This window comes from Protobothrops mucrosquamatus, unplaced genomic scaffold (genome assembly GCF_001527695.2).
Source record: "Protobothrops mucrosquamatus isolate PMUCROS unplaced genomic scaffold, P.Mucros_1.0 scaffold321, whole genome shotgun sequence".
Lineage (NCBI taxonomy): Eukaryota > Metazoa > Chordata > Lepidosauria > Squamata > Viperidae > Protobothrops > Protobothrops mucrosquamatus.
Genome location: NW_015386660.1, coordinates 184,477 through 206,664, shown reverse-complemented (window position 1 = coordinate 206,664; position 22,188 = coordinate 184,477). Strand labels below are relative to the sequence as shown.

At 46.1% G+C, this 22,188-nt stretch overlaps 1 protein-coding gene across 1 annotated transcript; it reads left to right on the top strand.

Moving 5' to 3' along the window:
- The first annotated feature begins 1,787 nt into the window (after positions 1–1,787).
- On the top strand, positions 1,788–14,314 carry AHDC1 (AT-hook DNA binding motif containing 1). Its single transcript, XM_015815171.2, has 2 exons — positions 1,788–6,614; positions 14,210–14,314. Exon 1 carries the CDS (start codon positions 1,788–1,790, stop codon positions 6,570–6,572), a length of 4,785 nt encoding a protein of 1,594 aa, XP_015670657.1. The 3' UTR covers positions 6,573–6,614; positions 14,210–14,314.
- Positions 14,315–22,188: the final 7,874 nt, after the last annotated feature.

The window sequence follows — 22,188 nt, the reverse complement described above, 5'->3', positions numbered from 1 at the left end:
TGTTGGGATCCCATCCCAGCGAGATGCTTCTGTATCCCCATCCCTCTCTTCTTCGCCCATAGGGGGGCAGAGCAGTGGTCTTCATGAGCTGAGGTTCAGATTTGTTGATAAGAGTGCCCAGTTACTAGCCTGAAGGAGAACACCTATCAACCGACCTACTCCATGCCTGCTTCATGGAGACAATACATGATGCCAGCATGTTCCTAATGGGTCATGGTGCCTGGAATGACCATTCCAGCTATCATTGCTCTGCTCATTCATCCTGGGTATGATGCAGCAAGAAGCACATCTTTACTAGAAAGGAGGCCACGTCAAGGAAGAGCTCCTGCACATATTTCTGTAGGGTTTGCACAAGAAAACTTACTGGTAAATTATGCCCTTCATGGCCATTAGCTTTTCTTGCCTCCCACTTTGTCACCATTCAAGGCATCCATAATATGTGTCACCTTGCTTTGTGACAAGGCCACTTCTTCTTGGTAATGCTAAAGGGCACAGGGGAACTTAAATATAAGCTGTGAAGCACTTGAGGCGTATTTTAACTAATGCAAGGCCGTGATTAGATCATTGTCTCACTCCCTTCTTTTCTTCCTGACCTCTTAATACCTCTCTAGGTATCATACTCCAACTTCCATCATTCCTGGGTCAGAGGTAAGGGGTGACAAGTGTTGTAGATGAGAGCGTTGGAAATCATCACGTTGGGAAACATATAAATTTACCTGCATAATCCACATTGTGCAAAATCACACCATGGAAGAATGGAGGATGGAATTTATTACAAAATCCAGCTTCTACGAAGCTGAGGAACTGCTTATATCTAGCACACAAATATTCTGTCCCTATGAAAAACTTGTAGGTTGGTCTTACTCCCTGGTCTAAAAAGTTAGAAGACCCTCTACCATTATCTGCACAGAGGTTTCACTGATAAGAGTAGAGGGTCCCCTAATTTTTTGGGCAAGGGAACAAGATCAACCTACACGTTTTTCATAGGGGCAGAACAGTTGCGTGCTAGATACTTTGATTGGGGCAATGTTCACCCCCTTTCTAATCATGAAGACAATAGTGTAGACTTGGTGGAAGCATGTGTGTTTGGATGGTCTCATCCATGATGTCTACACAGCTCCCTCAGTGATAAAAGAACAGATCATGAAAGTCTGTCCCACTTGGCCACCAACAAATTCTACATGAAAGTAGACTGAAGGCAAGTTGTGGGAAAGCTGCCAAAAATGATAACCCAGTTTGGAAGGTCTACATATTAAGTAGTGTAGGAAAACTCAAAAGAGGTTACCATTTTTGGCAATACTATATATTGAATTCTTTTATAATGTATAAGAATACTTGCCCCGGCTTGTAATATTATTCTGTGATGCTTTTTCTGCTCCGAGTAGCATCACAAAGATGTGTAGAGAAGAGCTAGAGAAATGTCCCACAGGTGACCTTGCAGCATGGGTTAACCATTTCTTCATTTCACAAAGAATAGAGGGGAATAGAGAGTGGATATTTCACTCCGAGCTGCTGCCAAGGAACTTAACGTCTTCTCTCTTCCTGTTCCAGGCCCAGGCAGCACATTTCCAGATGTCCATCCAAGCAATTGTTCCACCAAGAGGCATGCAAGTGAAGATGAGTTGAGGAAGCGGCTGAAATCCCAGGGGTCACCAGTACTGTCAACTGGAGGTGCTCTGCGCAGCACTTCCTCTTCTGACTACAGCCAAGAGCCAAAGTTCTACCAGTCAGGACATCCTGGGCAAAAGACATCGGTGTGCCTGGCAGAGAAAGCTTTGCCGTATAGCATGCTCAGCTTCTCAGAAGGTTCTTGCACTGTATTAGGTCAAGAGCACAAATCCAGTTCCTTACATCATACAGAGACAGCTGAGCAGTACAAAAGCCTCCATACCCAGAGCAGCAGCAAGTCCGAAGACCTGCTGGCATCCAGTGTTCCTGCCTGCCCTGCTGACATCCAAGACTTGGAGGAAGCCACCACACAAGATAGAGCTGCCAAAACTTTCTCCAATGCCACATTGGCCTCAGGGCGGTGTAATATTGATAGCATCATCTCCTTGTTGAAAAGCAAGTGTGGCAACGGCAGAATCAACCTCTACCCTGTGGTGCAGCTCATAGACATTATGAAGGACATTGACCGACTCTCCCAGGACCTAAAGAGCTGTGGTGTTCATTTAGATTGCAGTGGCTTGCAATTTGATAGCCATCTGCAGCTTAGTGAGGAAGGCCGGGGACAAGGTCTTCATTATAGCTTCTACTCCTCCCCCATGCTGGCCAACAGCATCCGCAGTCCCGAGGAGCTGGCAGTGCAAAGTAGCACCAAAGCTGATCTTCTCAAACAGACCCAACCTAGCCATTATGCGGGAGAAACAGAAGGGGACACTCAAGGTGCCCAGGACCAAATCAGCCAGAGTAGTCCTGTTCTGAAGGCTCCTTGTAGCCTAGATGAAGCTAGCAGCTCAGAGTCTGAGACGACCGATTATCCTGAACTAGCCAATACAGATATCCTGAGTGAACTGGCTTCTCTGGCCTGTCCAGGACCTCAGTTATTAGATCAGCATCCAGATTCCCACCATCAGCTGCTACAAAGCCAAGGGGCAGAGTCAAGGTCTCAGTTAATTGGTTCACAGTCTCTAGAAGACCAGCCCCAGCTAGTAGACTCAAAGTCTCTGGAGCCGCCTCCAGAACCATTAGCCCTGCAGACAGTGGATCCCTTGCCTGCACCACTGGGGCTGCAGCCTCTAGAACCTCTGGAGCTTCAGACTTTAGAACCTCTTTCTGAGTCGCTATCACTCCAGTCCCTAGAACCCCTTTCTGAGCCTCTAGGGCTCCAGTCTTTAGGGACCCTGGACCACCAGTTGCTTGATTCCCAACCCCAGCTCCTGGATCCAGACGCCCAGCTGCTTCCCCCTTTGCCCAAGTTGCTAGACTCTCAGCCCCATCTGGGAACACAGGAATCTTCAGGAGGACACTCACTACAACCTGGAGCCCGCCTTGGAGGCTGTTCCTTAAGAGGAGTAGTAAGGCGAGGGGCTGGGCGGGGAAGGGATGATCACAGGAAATACGCTCTACGGAGAACAGATAAACCAAAGATACTCTGTCGTCGTCGGAGGGGAGGCCGAGGGCAGCGAACAGAGATTGTCACTGAGAGCCAAGTCCTCCCCATGGCTGTACCAGTGGAGATGATCATGGCTCAACCAGAAGAAGCCAGGATGCCATTGACCACCATTGCAACAGGTGAAGTAGCAGGTCCCATTGTTTCCACTTTGGAGCCAGAAGATGGCCAGAAGGCTGCTGCCCTCCTGAATCCCCCAAAGCCCAAATGCCGTGGCATACGTCGGATGGTGGTAAAGATGGCCAAGATTCCTGTCTCTCTGGGGAGGAGGAATAAGACTACGTACAAAGTGTCCTCCCTCAACAGTAACTTGAATGTAGAAGGCAAAGGGGTTATAATCTCCCCTTCTCTAGAGCCCACGCCACTGCTGAAGATGAAAAACAATGGCCGGAACGTGGTGGTGGTCTTTCCTCCAGGAGAAATGCCAATCATCCTGAAGCGCAAGAGGGGAAGGCCCCCCAAAAACTTAATGCTTGGGCCCTGCAAACCTAAGGAGCCTGTTCCAGAAGTGAAAAAACGGAGGAGGAGGAAACAGAAGTTGGCATCCCCACAGCCCTCTTATGTTGCGGACACGAATGACAGTAAAGCAGACTATTCAGATGTCCTGGCCAAGCTAGCTTTTCTCAACCGCCAGAGCCAGTGCTCAGCTCGTTGCTCCCCACCTCGCTGCTGGACCCCGACTGAGCCCGACTCAATCCACCAGGCTCCTGACACTCAAAGCATCTCCCACTTTTTGCACCGAGTACAAGGCTTCCGCAGACGAGGCGGCAAAGGAGGTGGATTTGGGCGTGGAGGGAGCCATTCCGCCCGTTCCTCCCGTTGCTCCTTCAGCGATTTCTTTGAGGGCATTGGCAAAAAGAAGAAGGGGGTTGCGGGGACGGCCATGCATGTCGACCCCGCACATCCTCGGAAGAGAGGCCGTCCAGAGCCAGACCCCATGGAGAAGCCCAAAAGAAAGAGGCGATCTCGCAAAAACGGGGCCCTGTTTCCTGAGCAGAACCCCAGCCAGAACTTCAGTGATGGGTCCTCAGAATGGTGTGGAGAAAAAGAAAGTCATTGGATGTCCCACCAAGGACACCTTTCTGGTCAAGCCAACAGGAATTGCAGCTACCAAGGCAGCGACTCTCGGACCTTCCACTCCTCAACCGTGGAATCAAGTTCTTCAAGCCGAACTGGTTTTTATGGGGGGAGCAATCCATCATCCCAGTCTGAACTCAGCCAGGAAAGGCAGAGCCTTTTCACGGGTTATTTCCGTTCGCTGTTGGATTCCGATGACTCCTCTGACCTGTTGGACTTTGCCCTCTCCAATTCTCGCTCTGCCTCACGGAAATCTTCAACCACCTATACAGCCCCTCCCAATGCTATCGCAACCCAGAGAGGCATGGCGTCTTACTCAAGCCGGGGTGGGAAAGCCACACCCTCTTCCACCACCACAACTGCCACGAGCGAGGTGCCCTTCCACACAGTCAGCCGGCAGTCGTTCCCTCCCAACAGAGCAACAGGCTACAACCTGTCCCAGGCTGCTTCGGAGTGCCGTGACCCAGATGCCTTCCAGAAGCTGGCATCTCTCTCGGCTGTCTCCAGGTCCCCCACTACTCACTCCACCACAGCCTCCAGCTATGCACAATACGGCAACTATGGCAGTACTGGAGGACAAAGTGTGACTCCTGCCAGCTTGTTTCAGCAAGGGAAGCCCTACCACGCCCCCCAAGACTGTCCCAACAACAAGGACTGCAGCTTCACCTACAGTGGTGGCAACAGCCTGCCCTCCTCCCCAAGCAGTGCCCACAGTGCCAGCTATACCCAGCAGACTTCAGGGCCCAGCATGCCCTTGAGTAAGCCCTCTTTCTTCAACAGCTCCGATCCCAGCCAGTTCTCCAGCTCCTCTCACACCCCCATGAGGTGTGACAGCCGAGCAAGCACTGTATCGCCAGGGGGTTACATGGTCCCTAAGACTTCAGTCCCCTTCCAGCTCTCACCGGAGAACTGTAGGCAGTTTCCTAGTGCCTCTCAATGGGCTTTCCGGCAAGGCTATGGCAGTCTGGACTGGAACTCTGAGTCCTTCAGTCAACTCTACAACCCGGGCTTTGACTGCCACATCAATGAACCCAACGTCATCCTAGACATCTCCAACTATACACCCCAGAAGGCCAAGCAGCAGACGGTCTCAGAGACCTTCTCCGAATCCTCCTCAGATAGTACCCAGTTCAACCAGCCATCAGGCTACAGGAGGGCCAACAGCGAGGCTTCGTCTAGTGAAGGGCAGTCCAGCCTTTCTAGCTTGGAGAAGTTGATGATGGACTGGAACGAGTCGTCTTCAGCCCCAGGTTATAACTGGAACCAGAGTGTTTTATTCCAAAGCAGCTCTAAGCCAGGACGGGGCAGGCGAAAGAAAGTGGACATATTTGACACTGCCCATCTCAGTTTTTCCACAGGCGGCTATCCCTCCAAGAGAGGGGCTGGTGCTCGACAGCCACGGGGTTCCCGGGGTGCCTGTGCCTCCAAAAAAGAAAGAGGCACAGGCAAAGCTAAATTCCCCACCAAATCCCAGCCGGTGAACCCGCTGTTTCAAGACAGCACAGATTTGGGACTGGACTACTACAGTGGGGACAGCAGCATGTCCCCGCTGCCTTCACAGTCCCGGAGCTTTGGGCTCAGTGAACGTGATCCTTGTGACTATACAGGGCCCTACTCCATGAATCCTTCCACGCCTTCGGATGGCACCTTTGGGCAAGGGTTCCAGAGTGACTCCCCCAGCCTGGGACAGACAGACTTGGAGAACAAGCATTTCCCCAGCCTGCCCCACCAGCTGGCCGCCCCACCCACTCAGCAGACGGTGTTCGAAGCCAGCTTGCAGAAAGCTTTCTCACCCAACTGCTCCCCCACCCTGGCCTTTAAAGAGGACCTGCGGCCCAGTGACATCCGGAAGCTTCCAGCCTGTGACTCGCTCAAACATGGCATAGCTGGGGTGGCCGGCTTGCCCCACTCAGCCCCCCACATGGCCTGCCGGGACCTCTCCATGTCTCAGCCACACTATGATTCTCCCAGCTGTAAAAACCCCAGCTATTGGTATTCGCCCACTGCCAGCACCCGCAGCCCTCCCTATGACAACAAAGCCGGGGTGGGCATGCTGGTAGACTTCATGGGGAGGAGCCCCGAGGCTTCTTGCCTCAACCCCCATTTGACCAGTCCCCCCAGCAGCAACCCTTCTAAGAGCGAGAAGGAGCCCATGGACATGGCGAGGGCTCATCACCGAGGAGCCTATATTTGCCCCTTGATGAATGACTTAAATATCTCCCCAGTCCCAAGAGACTCGATGCTGCCACTGCAGGACAACTATAGGTACCCGAGCTTTGTACCCCAAGGGCACCCAATCATGGCTGCACCCCAGAAGAGCGGGTTTTTGGGTCCAATGCTAGAGCAGCATCCCGAGGACACATTCACAGTCACCTCCTTGTAGTGTCATCTGAAGTGCCAACCAGACACGAGGTTTTGTTTCAGGGTAGGTGCTGGAGGAAGAGCTGGAAGGGGAGGGGGTGGTTTGAGGAGGTGTGGGGACAGAGTGGGCTTGGGCTTGAAGCTCGTCATGGTCATCATGCCAGTGGGGCTAGCAAAGATGCTCATGGCACAATGGGGAGGAAAAGAAATACACACTCTGCAGGGTGTTTTTAAAAAAGGGTCTTTTGGAATGGTGGACATCAACTGGCTAATGGCTCTTGGACAGGAGTTTGAACTTGGGGCAGTGTTTCTCAACCTTGGCCACTTTAAGATGTGTGGATTTCAACCCCAGAATTCCCCAACAATTCAGCCAACATTTACAATCATGCTGACTGGGGAATTCTGGGAACTGAGGTCCTCACTTCTTAAAATGGCCAAGCTTGAGGAACACTGCCTTGGGACGATGCTAATATAGGTTGTCCTTGAGTTGGGACCACAGCTGAGCCCAAAATTTCCGTTGCTAAGCAAGACAGTTAAGTGACTTTTGTCCCATTTTATTACCTTTCTTGCCACTGTCATTAAGTGAATCACTGCCGTTGTTAAGTTAGTAACATGGTTGTAAAGTGAATCTTGCTTCCCCATTGATTTTGCTTGTCAGAAGGCTGCAAGAGGGGATCACATGACCCCGGGGACACTGCAACCTTCATAAATACAGGCCAGTTGCCAAGTGTCCGAATTTTGATCACATGACGATGGGGATGCTGCAATGGTTGTAAATGTGAAAAATTGTCATCGGTCACTTTTTTCAGTGGCATTGTAATTCTGAACAATCAGTGAACAAATGATTGTAAGTGGAAGTTTACCTGTAGCAAGTTCTCATGCAGGCAGAGGTTTTACATAAGCCAATCCAGATCAACATGTAGGTCTAACAAGCATATTTAGAGCTCCAGAAGGTGATGATGAATACACTGCTCACACAAACAGCCACCAAGACCAGGGACTTGGCATGTATAAGTCAGTGAGCAGTCCACGGTGGGCAGTTGTTCCCTAGCAATGGCAAAGATCCTCCCGACCATCCCTCCCCATCTTCTCCCATTTCCTGTGCCCCAGCTTGGTTTTATCTTTGGTCTTAGCGTCAGATTAGTACATTACCAGACCAATCTCTGGAAACCTGTAGCTACCCACCCTTTATGGACCTTCATGCAGAGTCCAGAGGCGTTCCTGTAATTGAAGACTAGACTGGTGCTTTGTTTTGTGTCATGCCAGCTTTTATATTTTAAAATGAAAAGAATTTTCACAGCAATAAAGTTAGGTGGAGTAGGAATCCCAGGAGATTCCAGGGAGGTGTTTGAAGACACCGTGTCATCCCTGAGTTATGCTGACTCGTAATCTGCCTCTTATTCCAAGTCCTGAAAAAAAAAAGGAGTGTTATATTAACTAATAACCACTTTAGATGTGACCACAAAGAGTCCACCCAGTTTAGCAATATTGTTTCCAAAGATTGCTCGTGTAATGTCTGTGTTCACACAACGCATTGAATCACAAACCTTTCGCCCCACATTTTACCAACTCAGCCTGTGGCTAATTTATGCTTCAGTGTAATGTGCAGATGTAGAAAAGTGAATCCATTCCATAAATCGTGATCAAATTAATTGTAAGTAAACATGTCCTGCAAATGTCTATGGAGATAATCATCCAAGAAACTGTTTTCCCAAAGGAGTTTTTTTGAAAGGGCAACTGGACTTTCTTGGTTTTTTTCTTTAAAAACGTTTTCACTTCTCATCCAAGAAGCTTCTTCAGTTCTGCAAAGAGAAGCAAAACATGTTCAAAGGAAAAAAAACAAGAAAGTCCAATTGCCTTTTGCAAAAAGCACCTTTGGGACATGTCATGCAAATACAGTTTGTAAAAGATCTTCAGATAGCTACCTTCAACAGAAGTTCCCAGTACACCTTTCCAGAGAGCATCCTTCCAAAATTACACACAGGATATAATTACAGGTACTCCTCGACTTATCAGCAGAATTGGGAGTAGAATTTCCATTGCTGAGCAATACCGCCATAAAGCATGACATCATATGACCTCATTGCTTAGCAATGACAATCCTGGCAATTCTGTTTTTAAAGGAATTCCACAAGTCATTAGCTGTGGACTCAGTCTAATCCAAGCCATTGCAGGCTTGGTATCTCCCAGCCCTGAGCCTTGGTAAGGTGTCAGGCGCAAAGAATCAAGATACCATGCTACGTTCCAGTTAAAGTGAATTATTGCTCATACCCCAAATTTCCATTGCTCAGCAAGACAGTTGCGAGGTTTGCCCCATTTTACAAACTTTCTTGCTACAGTTGTTAAGCAAGTCACTGCTGTTGTTAAGTTAGTAACACAGTTGTTAAGTGAATCTGGTTTTCCCATTGACTTCACTTGTCAGAAGTTGAAAAAGGTGATCCCATAATCCTGGGACACTGCAACTGTCATAAATGTGAACCAGCTGCCAAGTTCCGGATTCTGATCATATGACCATGGGGATAGTGCAACAGTCAGGAGTATGAAAATAGTCATGTCACTTTTTTTAGTGCTGTTATAACTTGGAAGGCTCGCTAAACAAATGCACAAGAATGGTCATTGCTAAATTGACACTAGATAAGAGTTAATGGAATTCAAGAAGGGTAGGTCTTAGAATCAGACCATTTATAGGAACCTTAATGACTCCAGGCTGATTCCTCTCTTGACTCTGCTCCCAGGCTCTGTCTGTCCTTCTGCTACATAAGCTAAAGGACTACCTCCTCTTCAACTCTCCCTCCTTGCCTATGTCTCCCCATCTCTGCCCTTTTGGCTGCTCTGCACATTGCCTTATGGGATGGCAAACAACCCCAGAACCATGTGGCTATGAGGGTGCTTGCCACACTGCAGCTCAGGGGCTTCTGGGAGCACCATAGTGCTGGCCCTGTGCAGCCATCTTCCCCAAGTCTTGCAAGGAAACTGCCATCCACGACCTTGGGAAGAAAGCCTTGTGTGACCAGCAGCTGTCTTGCAAAGGGCCAGGCTGGCCGCCAAGTTCAGCTAGGATGGCAGGGGCTGCAAAGTGCAGGGGGTCAAAAGGCATAGATCGGGGAAAGATTGGCAGGAATCTGAAGGACCCCTGTGGTTGTAAATGCAGATGGGCTACCAAACGCCTGAATTTTGTTCATGTGTGACCCATGAGTTGCTGCAACCACTGTGTAACTTTGGGGGCCAGTTGTAAGTCCCTTCATTCAGCACCACCATCACTTTGAACGAAGGGTTGTAACTTGAGGACTATTTATGTTCTGGATAGAAACAGTGACTGGGTTCATAAATTGTGTTCAACCAGAACTTACATTCTTGTTTGGGGTTGAGTGTTTTGCATAAGGCCAGATTTATAAACCATCCTCCACCAGTGGTAGCTTTGTTTTGCTATAATTTAAACACATCCCTAAAAGAGCAGGGGGGGAATAGGAAGATAAATGTGGTAAATTTAAACCCTTTGCGTGATCCTCAGCCTCCATATGGCTAGCTAGCCCTCGTGGTCTCCTTTCTGCTTCAAAACTAAGTTCCAGCTACTAGTAGGAAGACCCACCAGGGAAAGGAGTTATAAATGTTCAGCTCCTGTTTTGGACGCCCTCCATCCAGCTCTTCCAATTCAGAGGTTCCATCTGTTAACTAAGCATTTGGGTTGAGATTAGCTGACTGTAAACAAGTTATTGGCTGTATTGTGTTTTTGTATTGTCGTTAATTTTATTAGCCACCTAAATGGTTATATGCAGAAAGGCAGGATACGCATTGAAAAATAAAAAAATAAAACAAGAAAATAATATTTAGTGGGGGACAGATTATCCCAGAGGCTCCTAAGAGCTAGTTCAGCAGCTCTGAAATAGCAGGATACGGCTCTTTGACATTCCAAACACGCAGAGTGAGAGACAAAAGATTTCACTTCCAAATCTCATGAGGTCTCTGTCACTCCCAAGCTCTGGAATAGCTTCCCTTGGGAATTGTGTTATCTTTCGCTCTTTCCATCTTCAGATCAAGGCTTTCTCCTTCAACCAGACCTTTTGAGTTTTGCGAACAATTCTGTTTTCTAGTTCATCCAGATTGGCCTGTGAGCTGCTGTCAGTGCCCAATGTGTAGAAAAGGGGGATATTAAACTGAAATGCATGCATCCCCATACAAGCAAGCGACATATAGATACACCCTGTTAGACAGAGGCTCTTCCTCACTTTGAAGGTCTCATCTTTGAAGGGACTAGAATCAGGAAGCGGAGAAAAATTAATCCAGCAATTTGTGTCAGTAGAGGTCACAGGAAAGGAATACAGCTAGGCAAACAAGACACTGAAGCATTCGTTACTGACTGATGTCTATGAAGATTTTCAGTCATCCAGGTCATGGTTGTCCCAAAAGTGCTTTTTCAAAAGGCAGCTTGACTTTGTTTTTTTCTTGAAGACAAACTGAAGAAGCTCCTTGGATGAGAAGCGAAACATCTTCAGGGAAAAAACAGTCCAGCTGCCTTTTGAAAAAGCACCTTTGGGATATTACAGACTGAGTTGATGATGAGTACAATTCATAGATAGGATGATGGTTCATCAACACTGCAGAATTAAAACAATCAGAATAGAGCTGGAAGGGATCTTGGGGGTCTTCTAGTCCAACCCCCCTGTTGAGCAAGAGACTTTATACCATTTCAGACAGGTGGCTGTCTAGTCTTTTCTTAAAAACCTCCAGTGTTGAAGCACCCACAACTTGTGAAGGCAAGTTGTTCCACTGGTTAATTGTCCTCAGTGTTAGGAAGTTTCCCCTTAATTCCATGTTGCTTCTCTCCCTGATTAGTTTCTATCCATTGTTTCTTGTCCTGCCTTCAGGTGCTTTGGAGAATAGCTTGACTCCCTCTTCTTTGTGGCAGCCCCTGAGATATTGGAAGGCTGCTATCATGTCCCCCCTAGTCCTTCTTTTCTCTAGACTGGCCATACCCAGTTCCTGCAACCGTTCTTCATATGTTCTTAAACGACATGGAAAGATCTGATCCAAGTGTCCCCTTTGTTTTTTTAATTTTCCTTTGTGTTGTTTTTAATTGGGAGAAGATATACAGAAGAAAAGATAATGTCTTAAGTAGCACAGTTTAGAGACAGCTATACAGGGAGTCCTCAACTTACAGCCACAAGTGGATGTTAATTGAGTGGCATCCAATTTTACATTCTTTTTTGCCCAGGTTGTTATGCAAATCACTGCAATTGTTAAGCAAATCATGCGGTCATTAAGCAAATCTGTATTCCTGCATTGACTTTGCTTGTCAGAAGTTGGTAGGTTGCAGATGGTGATCACATGACCTTGGGAAGTTGCATCCATTGTTTGGCAAATAAATTATTATTATTATTACAAAGCATACACACACGAAACAACAACTAACAATCAAGAAAAATAAAAAGAGAATAGAGACAGAAGTTTGAAAAGGTATAAAGAAAAAGAAAATGCAAATATATACAAAGAATGACCTGACTTCTTCTTCCAAGGATACAAAGAACGCTTACATTTGACACTTAGTTGTTTAAGACTATAATAAAATGTCCATTTTCCGCAAAAAAAGAAGAAGAAAAGGGGATTTCCTTCCCCCCCCCTTTACACTTTTAACAATCATCAAATGCATATGACAATTTTTTTTCTGCAACCATTGTAAATCCAGGCTGGTTGCCAAGACCCAAATTTTGATCACGTGACCATGGGCATGTTGCAACAGACATAAGTGTGAGAACTGATTGTAAGTCTTTTTTCACTGCCATTGTAACTTGAGCAGTCACTAAACAAATGTAAGACGAGGACTACCTGTGTCATCTCCTTAGATCAGGGGTCTTCAAACTTGGCCCTTTTATGACTTGTGGACTTCAACTCCCAGAATTCCTCAGCCAGCGTGCCTGGCTGAGGAATTCTGGGAGTTGAACTCCTCAAGTCATAAAAGGGCCAAGTTTGAAGACCCCTGTATCTTAGTTTAGGTCTAACCTTTAAAATACACAAAGGATAGTCTGAAACCAATCATTCTAGTGGACATTTCCTAAAGCAGTGATGGCGAACCTATGGCACGCGTGCCAGAGGGGGCACTCAGAGCCCTCTCTGTGGGCACACCTGCCGCCACTGCCAGCTCAAGCAGGTCCATTAGGCCACTGCTGGCACCCGGAGCGGCGGCCCCACCCAGCACAAAGGAGGCAAAGCAGCTGACTAGCAAGCTTGAGTAGAGGTGGTAGAGCATGCCCCCATGCGCTCGCTGGCCTCTGTGTGCGGGGGCTGATGGTGTCAGGCAGCAGCCGCCCTTGCCTCGCCTTGCCCCGCAGCAATGGCACCCCTGCCTCACCCCGCAGGACAAGCCTCCTGACCACTGCCCCACCCACCAGAGACCCCCTGGATCTCCCCCAATCCTGCCCAGCCCCCACAGGAGTCCCCCCCCACGAGCAACATCAAGGCGACCACACCCACTCCAGCCACGCCCACTCAGTCTGCCATGACCACTGCAGCCACGCCCACCCCCCTGAGGGCACCACAATGCTGATGCGGCCCTGGCACTTTGCGATAAATAAGTGGGTTTTGGGTTGCGGTTTGGGCACTCGGTCGCTAAAAGGTTCGCCATCACTGTCCTAAAGTAGTGTCTCAGTTCTTTTTCTCTCCATCAATACTGTCTATTATATTAATAATAATTTTAAAATATAATTCTACATGATTGTTCGGTGCATTGTGCTGGCTGCCTTCCACTTCAGTGGCTCCTTGCAGTGAAGTTGTGTGGTGTCTTCATGTCACCATTTTGCCCTGCCACAGAGATAAAGGTCTGGTCACTGCTAGGTGTTGCTGATCTACAGCTCCCAAGATCTTTCATCTCTGGCAGGGACGACAGAGTTGTTTTTCAGCAACATCTGGAAGGTTGCACATTTATCACTCCTGTATATGATGGCACTGCTGGAAGAGAAGGGAGAATAATTTTATTTTTTGAGGGCAAGCACCCACATGTTCCTCTCCCAAGGGTGTGTTAAAAAAAAAATCAAATTAGCAGCAACACAAGCTCTGCCCAGTTTTTTGTCTGATACCCCCTATACCTCTCTCATGTTCCTGTCTTGTGCACGCAGCTCTAAAGAGAAAATGACTACACAGTTAACAAAAAAAAAAAAGTTTAGTGCATTAGACTTACAGTCTGGAGAGCAAAGTTCAGGGATATTCCTGGCCAAAAAGCTGCTTGTGTGTCCTTGGGCCCTGAGGCTTATACATGCAGCTTTGAGCTTCTTGGAAGAATGGGTAAAGAGTAAGTTAGATACATAAATTGAAGGGTAAAAATTTAGCCATCCTTGATTAAAATTAAGCAGTGCCAATGAGTGTTCAAGGAAAGAAAATATCCATAGGCACAAATGGCCAACCAGCCATCTTCTACCTTAAAAAAAATAGGGACAGCCTAAATAAGCATGGAAATATTTAGTAGGTGCTTTTTACCCGGTCTCTAAATTATAGATTCCAGAGAAAGGATTTGTTGGACAAAAAGGCAATGAGTCTCTTGGGTTCCATGCACCAAAATGAATACTTGAGCCCTGTCAAGAGTGGGCTGTGTTTTGATCAATGTTTCTTTCTGTTTTTTTTCCCTCCTTTCTCTCTCTCTCTCTCTCTCTCAATCTCAATCTCTTTCAGAGCTACTTTAGCAGCACTTTTCTCTGGAACACTTTTCAAGTTCTGTATTTAATGGAAATCAAAAACAAAACAAAAACCCCACCACACACACACACACACACGTATGACAAAAAAGAATCTTTTTGTTCGCTTGTTTCTTGGTTGGTTCATTTGCTTTTTTTTTTCCTAAGAAAACAAAACAAAACAAAAAAAAGAAAAGAGAAAAAGAAAGAAAAGAAGGAGGGGAAAGGAGACAGAGGCAAACACCCCTACCCCTTTCTTTAAAAACAAAGAAGAAAGGAAAAAAAGAAAATATGATGTGGAAAATCAATAAACTTGCTTTCTTTGATAATGGCATGGGGGGGGCAGTTTTTGAAGCAGACTGTCGGGAGCTCCCTCAATCTACAGCCCAGCAAAAAGACAATCGAAAACCCTTGCAGACCCCCAAGTCAAGTGGCAGAGTGGAGGGTGCCCTGCCTCTCATCATCCACCCACCCACAGCATGCAGACGAGAAACACTCCAGAAGGCAACGGACAGGAACCAAGGACAGCCAGAGGGAAGGGGACATTCATTTTTGCTTCTTCTTTTTTTTTGATGGTGGGGCGGAAGGTGTTGGGGAGGGAAAACAGTGTGATCAGTGGATGCCAATGAAAACTCATCAAGGAAGACTGAAGATTTGCCATTCTCTTCCTTCTCCACCTCTTCCTCCTTTCCCTTATGTCTCCCTCCTTTTGTGCAGATTTCTTTAATTCTTTTTTTTTTTTTTTACTCCCCCGTGGTTGGTTGGTTGGTTGGTTTGTTTTTTTTTTTTTTTTTTTACAAAAAAAACCCAAAACTTTGTTGCTTAATTTCTTTGGGGAGCCCAGAAGATTTTACAAGTCTATGAATCAATCTTGGAGACCACCATCTTCTCCCAGTAAGTAATTTTGTGACTCCAACCCTCCTTGCTTTCCTTGGCATCTTTTCCCATTCCATGGTGGGCGGGAGGTTGATTTGTCTTTTCCGATTGGCCACTTCCATTCCTACCTGTTCTTCCTATCATCTCTGCTAAAGGGACTAGAAAACTGTTGGTAGATAAATTTCGTAGCCTCTGAGCAAAACTGCAGTGAAGCACTTTAAAAACCCCAATATTGCAAAAAAAAAAAAAAAAAAAAAGGAACTTGTTGATTGATACACCCGGTGCTCATGGCTTTATTATACTGAAATGTTCCTTTTTGCCTTGTGCTGCTGCGAAAACCAACACTCCTGCCTGCTTTCTAGACAGAAACTCATTCACTCGGTTATGCATTAATTGCACAAGGAACTAACGTACCACTTTTGTATCAGTCATCATGTATTTTGCCATGAAGTGACCAAACCACACTTTGTTTCCATTGATCACTGTGGGAGCAGCCATTCCATTCCTGGTGCTCTCCCAGCTCCCATGATGCTCTAGCCAGCTTGCACCCAGACCTTGGAGGGGAAATGGAGCAAGTTGCCTTGGTCCACTTATGTCAAACTGCACACCAGCTGGATTCACACATTGTGCTGAGTTGTTATTTAGTTTGTTCAGTGTAGGCTTGAGCTGTTGGGTAAACCCAGTGCCTGTCAATTTGTGAAATCAAATGGCTTATGGGTTAACTGGATCACAGTTTGAGGTTTATTCAAGAAAGTGCTGTTAAATCAAAATCTTGGCTTAGCATGCTACACAAGGTTTACCTTTTGAACATCAATGGCTCTCCTAAGTTTCAGAAATGGCTTTTCCAAATCTACCTGAAGGCATTAAACTTAGGATCTTTTGCAAGCAAACAAGATGCTCTACCACTGATATATCCTCCCACCCAAAAAATTGCCCCGATAGATTATTGTCAGCAAAAAGTAGTGGGGGTAAAGGGATGGAAGCACCTGTTTTCCCCCCCAAAATACATCTTGTTCATGTAATGATTCTGGCAGCTATTGTTCCTTTTTCAGCTGCCCTGTTTTATGACTTTCTCGTACTGTTGATAAAACTCGTGCACTGCCTTGAATGTTGAACAAGCAGTCCATGGACCTTCTAGACTTGGCTTAAAGGTATATATGTTCAATGATGCTAGGAGGATTAGGGACCTAATTTACACTATCTTCCGTCCCACTGGACATCAAATAAATAATCATAAAAATGATTGCAAACAATTGTTTAGTTGATTTTTTTTTAATTAAGATTTTATGATAGATTTGGGGTTTACTTGTAGATGTCTCCCACTTTGAGCATTATTATTATTTAAATAAATAACTGCTTGAGGAATCCCCCTTACAAGGTACTTCTGCCCAAAGTATCCTTGTTTTGCTCTGAGCTGTTTTCACATGTTTCCTTAAACATTGTGGTTTGCTTGGATTTGGCTGAGCAGTAAATATATATACACCCAGCTGGTTATGATCTGTTTTAGCCCAATAAGGGAACCAAGCCAAAATCATCTGCTTGAATCTTCATTAAGTTGGTTGTTTTTTTTTTACTGTAAACTTCCTGGAAATAACCTTAAGTATTGTGCAGCATACAAATCCTGTGAGTAAATAGTATGGAAAGAACTGAACGGAATGTATGCATCAGAACAGCGCAGTTAATCCCACAGAACAGGGAGGCTGTGTTGCAATTCCAGATGTAACATCAAGACCAGGATCAAAGTTTCAATAGAGTTAACTGATGCCTGTCTGGATGTGTCTCCGATTCACTGGGTCCTGAAGATATTTCTTCGCTGCAGGGGTAGTTGCTGATAGGGAAACTCTGTTTTTCTTTCTCCTCATTTTCCCTAGTTGAGATGGTTGAAGGACCATCAGTGGTCTATCTTACTCCTTCAGAACCTCCACTTGGTCTAAGCTCGTTCTCTAAAAGTCGGGAAACTGGTCTTCCAGATGCTATTGCTGTGGAGTGACGATCATCTTTGGCTGTTGGTCATGCTGGATGTGACTAATGGATGGTTAACTCCAGTGCTGCTGTTCTCCCATGCTTGCTCAAGCAGGAGAAACATCATGCAGATAAATTTATACCCCTCCCAGCAAATTTATAGCATCTTTTGTTCTTTTCCAACCTCTCTGAATTCCTGTTCCACTCAGCCCTGCAGACCTTGTCCTTGTTCCATTGTTTGTGTGTGTGAGTTTTCTGGCTGCACTATATTGAGGTATGCACCTGTGCCTTTAATCCTCTTGATTAGGTTGTTCCACCATGTGCACACACCTCCTCCCCCTCTCTACCCCCCCTTCCCACCATCAGAAGGCCTTTTCCTGGAGTGCAGATGCCTGTCTGGATTTTGCCCCCTTTCCTCCTGTGTTTTTCAGCTTTAATCAGGATGTACTCAAAGCCATCAGGGGCTGGGTAATTTGGCACTAATTGCATGCCAGGTTTGTTTCTCACCGGCTTGTTCCATTTCAGAGAAGGAGCTTCTCTTTTTTAACAATCAATCGATAATGGATTAGCATACTGAAACAGCCATATTAAAGTCACATTAAATGCTCATTTAAATCCATTCACGGGAAAGGGAGGGAGGGAGGGAGGGTGGCAGATCAGCTTGGGTACTTCTTTAATGCAGATGTACCGAGGTGGGGCCCTCCAGCTGTGTGGCACTAGCACTCTGAGTGAACCCCCCAGAATTGCAGGAAGGATGTAGTCTAGCATACCCAAAAGGGTGAGGCTAGCCAGTGATGCTCTAATGCTTAGCTTCTGGCCCCTGGAATTAATCCCCAATAGCTGTGCATTAAAAATAATATTCTGAAAGGAAAAGCAAAGAGGGAAGGATGACAAATGTTGGGGAAATCATTTGTTACTTAATGTCAGTGTTGTGTGGGCTCGAGAGGAATTATTTGGGGGGGGTACACCAGGCCCAGCGTTGGTTCGTTTTAGGCATCTTTTAGAAAACTCCTTTGTCCATAGGTCTCCCCTTGATACTTCTATATTTATTCTATTGTTACCCGTTCTCATGGTTTTAGCTCTGTTTTCATGCTGGGGAGATGTTACGATAAAGCATTTTGGGATTTTGTATCATGAAAAGCAGTATAGAAATGCAATGAATGAATGAGTGAATAACTCCTTATAACCATAACCTACTGAATTTACGAAGCTGCCTTGTTCTGAATCGGGAGACATATGGGTTCAGTATGCCCAAGATTGCCTATGTGAACCCTTCCCCAAAGGCAGAGATTACAATATCCAGCCAACATGCAAGGAGTGTGTGTGTGTGGGGGGGGTGTGCATTCAGCTAACAGCCCTACTTGTTCCTTTCTGGCAAAGTCTTCTCATCGTTGATTAACGATCCTCGATCCTCGGTGTACCTGGCACTCCCTCCTTTTGTTAGATGTCTGCTGTGCTACTCAATTCAACCCTTGCTATCGAATTTGGTAATCAGCTTTCAGGTGAACCCAGATCTCCCCCCCCCTCCCAAAAAAAAGGAAAGATGTTGGCACAAAGAAAGCCAACTTGCCCAGGCTGTCCTTGGAGAGCTCACTTTGTTCTCCCAGTGCAGATTTAGCAGAGCTTCCTAGCAGCAGAGTCTCTTTCAGGCCCTCTCTGGATGGAGATGGCAAGGACCAAGGTACAAAAGCACCAAGGACTATCTGAATGCAAAGCATGTTTCTGATGATGAGCTATTGCTTTTTCCCAGAATGCAGCTTCTGGAAAATTTCTTTCCCCCAGTTTTTTTTTTTTTTTTTAAAGAACCATGTTTGCACATCCCTCAAGGCTACAAAGATTGTCTGGAAGTATGTGGGCTGATCCTTGCCTACTGAAATCTCAAAGGCCAGAGGGGAGGCTGCTGAGTCAGATTCCTGGTGGTCACGGATTCGGTATCTTGCATAAGGCTGTGGTCCCTCATGGCAGTAAATAAGCAAATGTGTTCCTCATTTAATTTGCATCTTCGGTTAAGGCAACAGAATTAGCAAGTCACAGAGAGGATTCAGGCCAGTTCTCCCTGGCAGACTGGATATCTTTGCATAGGAGCTTTTGTCTTGGTCTTGGGCAAAGCTGTGAGCCATTTGCCTTCTCCAGGCACATTCCGAAGTGGTGCCTTCTGGACAGAACATTCATCTGACAGTTCATCTGAGTTCCAAAACCAATTAGCTGTAACCCCAGCCTGGTCTTTCAAAATGCTTTGGCCATGCTTCCATCAGCCTTATCTTTTGGCAGTGCTGGTTAGCACTGAGAAGTGTGGAGGTTCAGATTGCAGGAGAGTCCCACAAGTCGGAGAAGACTGGACTGTGATTGTCTTGAACACTTATCTCCATCCCTCATTCTGTTTTTTCCTCCCTCTGCATGCCTAATGGGAAGCTAGAGGTCCTCAGAATCTTAACAGGAAGGGCCTTGAGAAAAATTGGAAGCTTACAGCCCACAGCTGATATTCCCTTTCCTTTCAAGGCTTCCATAATTGTCTCCAGACATCTCGAAAGCAGTCGCATTGGTGCTGCAAAGGCCATCTGTATGTGGGCGCAGGCTCTGCAGAGTTTGCCCTTCCTCTTCCTTGTAGATGTAAACCTATTTATGCCACAAAACCTTCCACTAGGTCTAACTAAAGGAACTGTCTATATTAATGCACTATTTGGGGACTTGGAAATATTTTTACACATCAATCATGCTTAACTCATAGCTATGGTGATTGTGCACATGCAGAGGTACACACACATGCTTCAGAATATCAGAAGTCTCTTAGGCAGATTCCCTCTCGCTTCTGTCTTGCCCACTTTTGTCCTTTTGCTTGCCTTCTCCTCTTGGCCCAAGACAAACAACAAGCTAGAAGGATCTCCAGGGAGAGCTGGAAGACGCCTGCCGGAAATTCAAGAGAGCTGCAGTCAATCAGTGGAAGGCAAATGAGCAGTCCTAGTTGCTGGGGTTATCATTCTAAACTAACCATCGTTCTTTGGCTTTGAACCTAGGATGCCATGTGGATCCAGCCATATAATGGCCCTGTATCAGTAGTAAAAGTCAGAGTGAAGTATTCTGCTAAAGCAAGATGTGGTTTGGATGTGGCTTAATCTATTACATAAACCCACCTATTGAGGTTTGTAAACTGTATTTTATGGCTTAGTATTCAACAAGCCATAGGCAAACCATGATTCAGTGCAATGTACAAATCTAGCCAGAATGCCTTTGGTTAGCAAAGAGAGACAGCTACTGGCATCCTTGGTCTGGTCAAGACAATTTCTTATTTGCTTAGTCCAACTCATAGAAATGGTTTATTGCCTCAAAGAGGTAAAGAATGTTCCCATAAGGGGGAGCAGAATTTATGCCTTCCAAAGAACATATGAATTAGGGCAGTGTTCCCCAACCTTAACCATTTTAAGAAATGTGGACTTCAACTCCCAGAATATCCCAGCTAGCAATGCTGGCTGGGGTATTCTGGGAGTTGAAGTCCACACATCTTAAAATAGCTAAAGTTGGGGAACACTGTATTAAGGGAAAGCTGTACTAAGCCATAATGTAGTTTTCTTGTTTGTGAATTAGCACGCGGTGTGAACCAAGCTCCAGTAACTTGTAAACTATACACGATGGCTCCTTACAAGGTGCGCAGCTGTGGGCAATACAAGGCATGGTTTAGGTGGAAGCTCCCTCAGACGGTTATCTTAGTTGTGTGGAGAGTTCAAAGTCAGTAGGAGAGGCTCCTGTCTCCACAGGTAGCAAGAGGCTCAGGACCAGGGAGCCAAATACAAAATATCTAGGCATCTTTGCCAAGAATTGGGAGTTGGCAGGAGTCCATAAATACTGATCTCAAAATCCAATCCAGAAGCCAGATTGCTGAGTTGAGTCTCAGCACATCATTCTAACTGTGACTTCTTGGGATAACTGCAAAATGGTATTTGATGGGCTTTATACATTGCACTAACCACATTCTGATTCAACAGAGTTAAATTAACCACAGTGGGCTATGTTTATATACAATATGTAAAGCTATGAGCCAGGGTTTAGGAACCACCACCTCTTGTTTCGTACAACATTAAATAGTAGAAAAGCAAACCATGTTATAACAATGAAGGGCTTTCATGATCTGAGAGGCCCTTCAGATATGTCAATGAACTGCCAGAATTCTAGCTAGCATGATCACTGTTAAGGGCACCCAGCTTGTTTAGCATGATAAGGAGAACTAATTTATATAAGTTTCTCACCACCAGTGCCCCTATATCCATGAGGCAGATTGTCTGGTAACGGAACCATATTATGGCCACGTTTTTCTGGTCTCTTCTATATGCAGCTCATTCATCTTGGGTGTAGAGTGTGGCCACCAATCCATCTACATCAGGGGTCTTCAAACTTGGCCCTTTTATGACTTGTGGACTTCAACTCCCAGAATTCCTCAGCCAGCGTGCCCGGCTCAGGAATTCTGGTAGTTGGAAGTCCACAAGTCATAAAAGGGCCAAGTTTGAAGACCCCTGCTCTATATCTTCCTCCCAGGTTTTGGGCCTGCCTAAGATCCAGTAGGTTTGAAATGGTAGTGTGGATAATCTAAAGGCAAAGATGGGAAAAGGGGCTTCCATTTCTTCCTAGAACATTATCAAGGCAGCCATTCCTCCTGCTGCTGCCTACTGGCATCCATTTTGATGCCACTTCTAAGCCTCTTGCTCTCCAACACACACCTTTTGCAGCTCTCCCATGTTAATTAAGCTGAACAAGGCTGTCCTCCGTCACAGTCTCTATGACAACTGATCCCTCCGTTCTCCTCATCCTTTGACTCCCTAGGACGCCTGTCACTCTGCTTCTTCTGCCTGAGGGCCTCCATCATTTTTTCACAGGAGGGTTAAGTGCTCCATGCCTCTGCATTTTTATGCCTCCTGATCCCCACGTGGGTCAGCCTCTGAAAGCTACAAAGTCTGGTTTATGGTGTCTGAAAGAAGCTCTTATCTGCTTCTGCTCAGACTGAAAGGCCTCTGTAGTAAAACTAGGGCTACGCATTGATTCAGACTCACAATTGCTGGGTTACCCGATATGTTAAACCATCAGCCCATAAAGAAAAGTAAACTCTGGCATTCACATTATATGCTATGTCCAAACAATTAACATCAACTT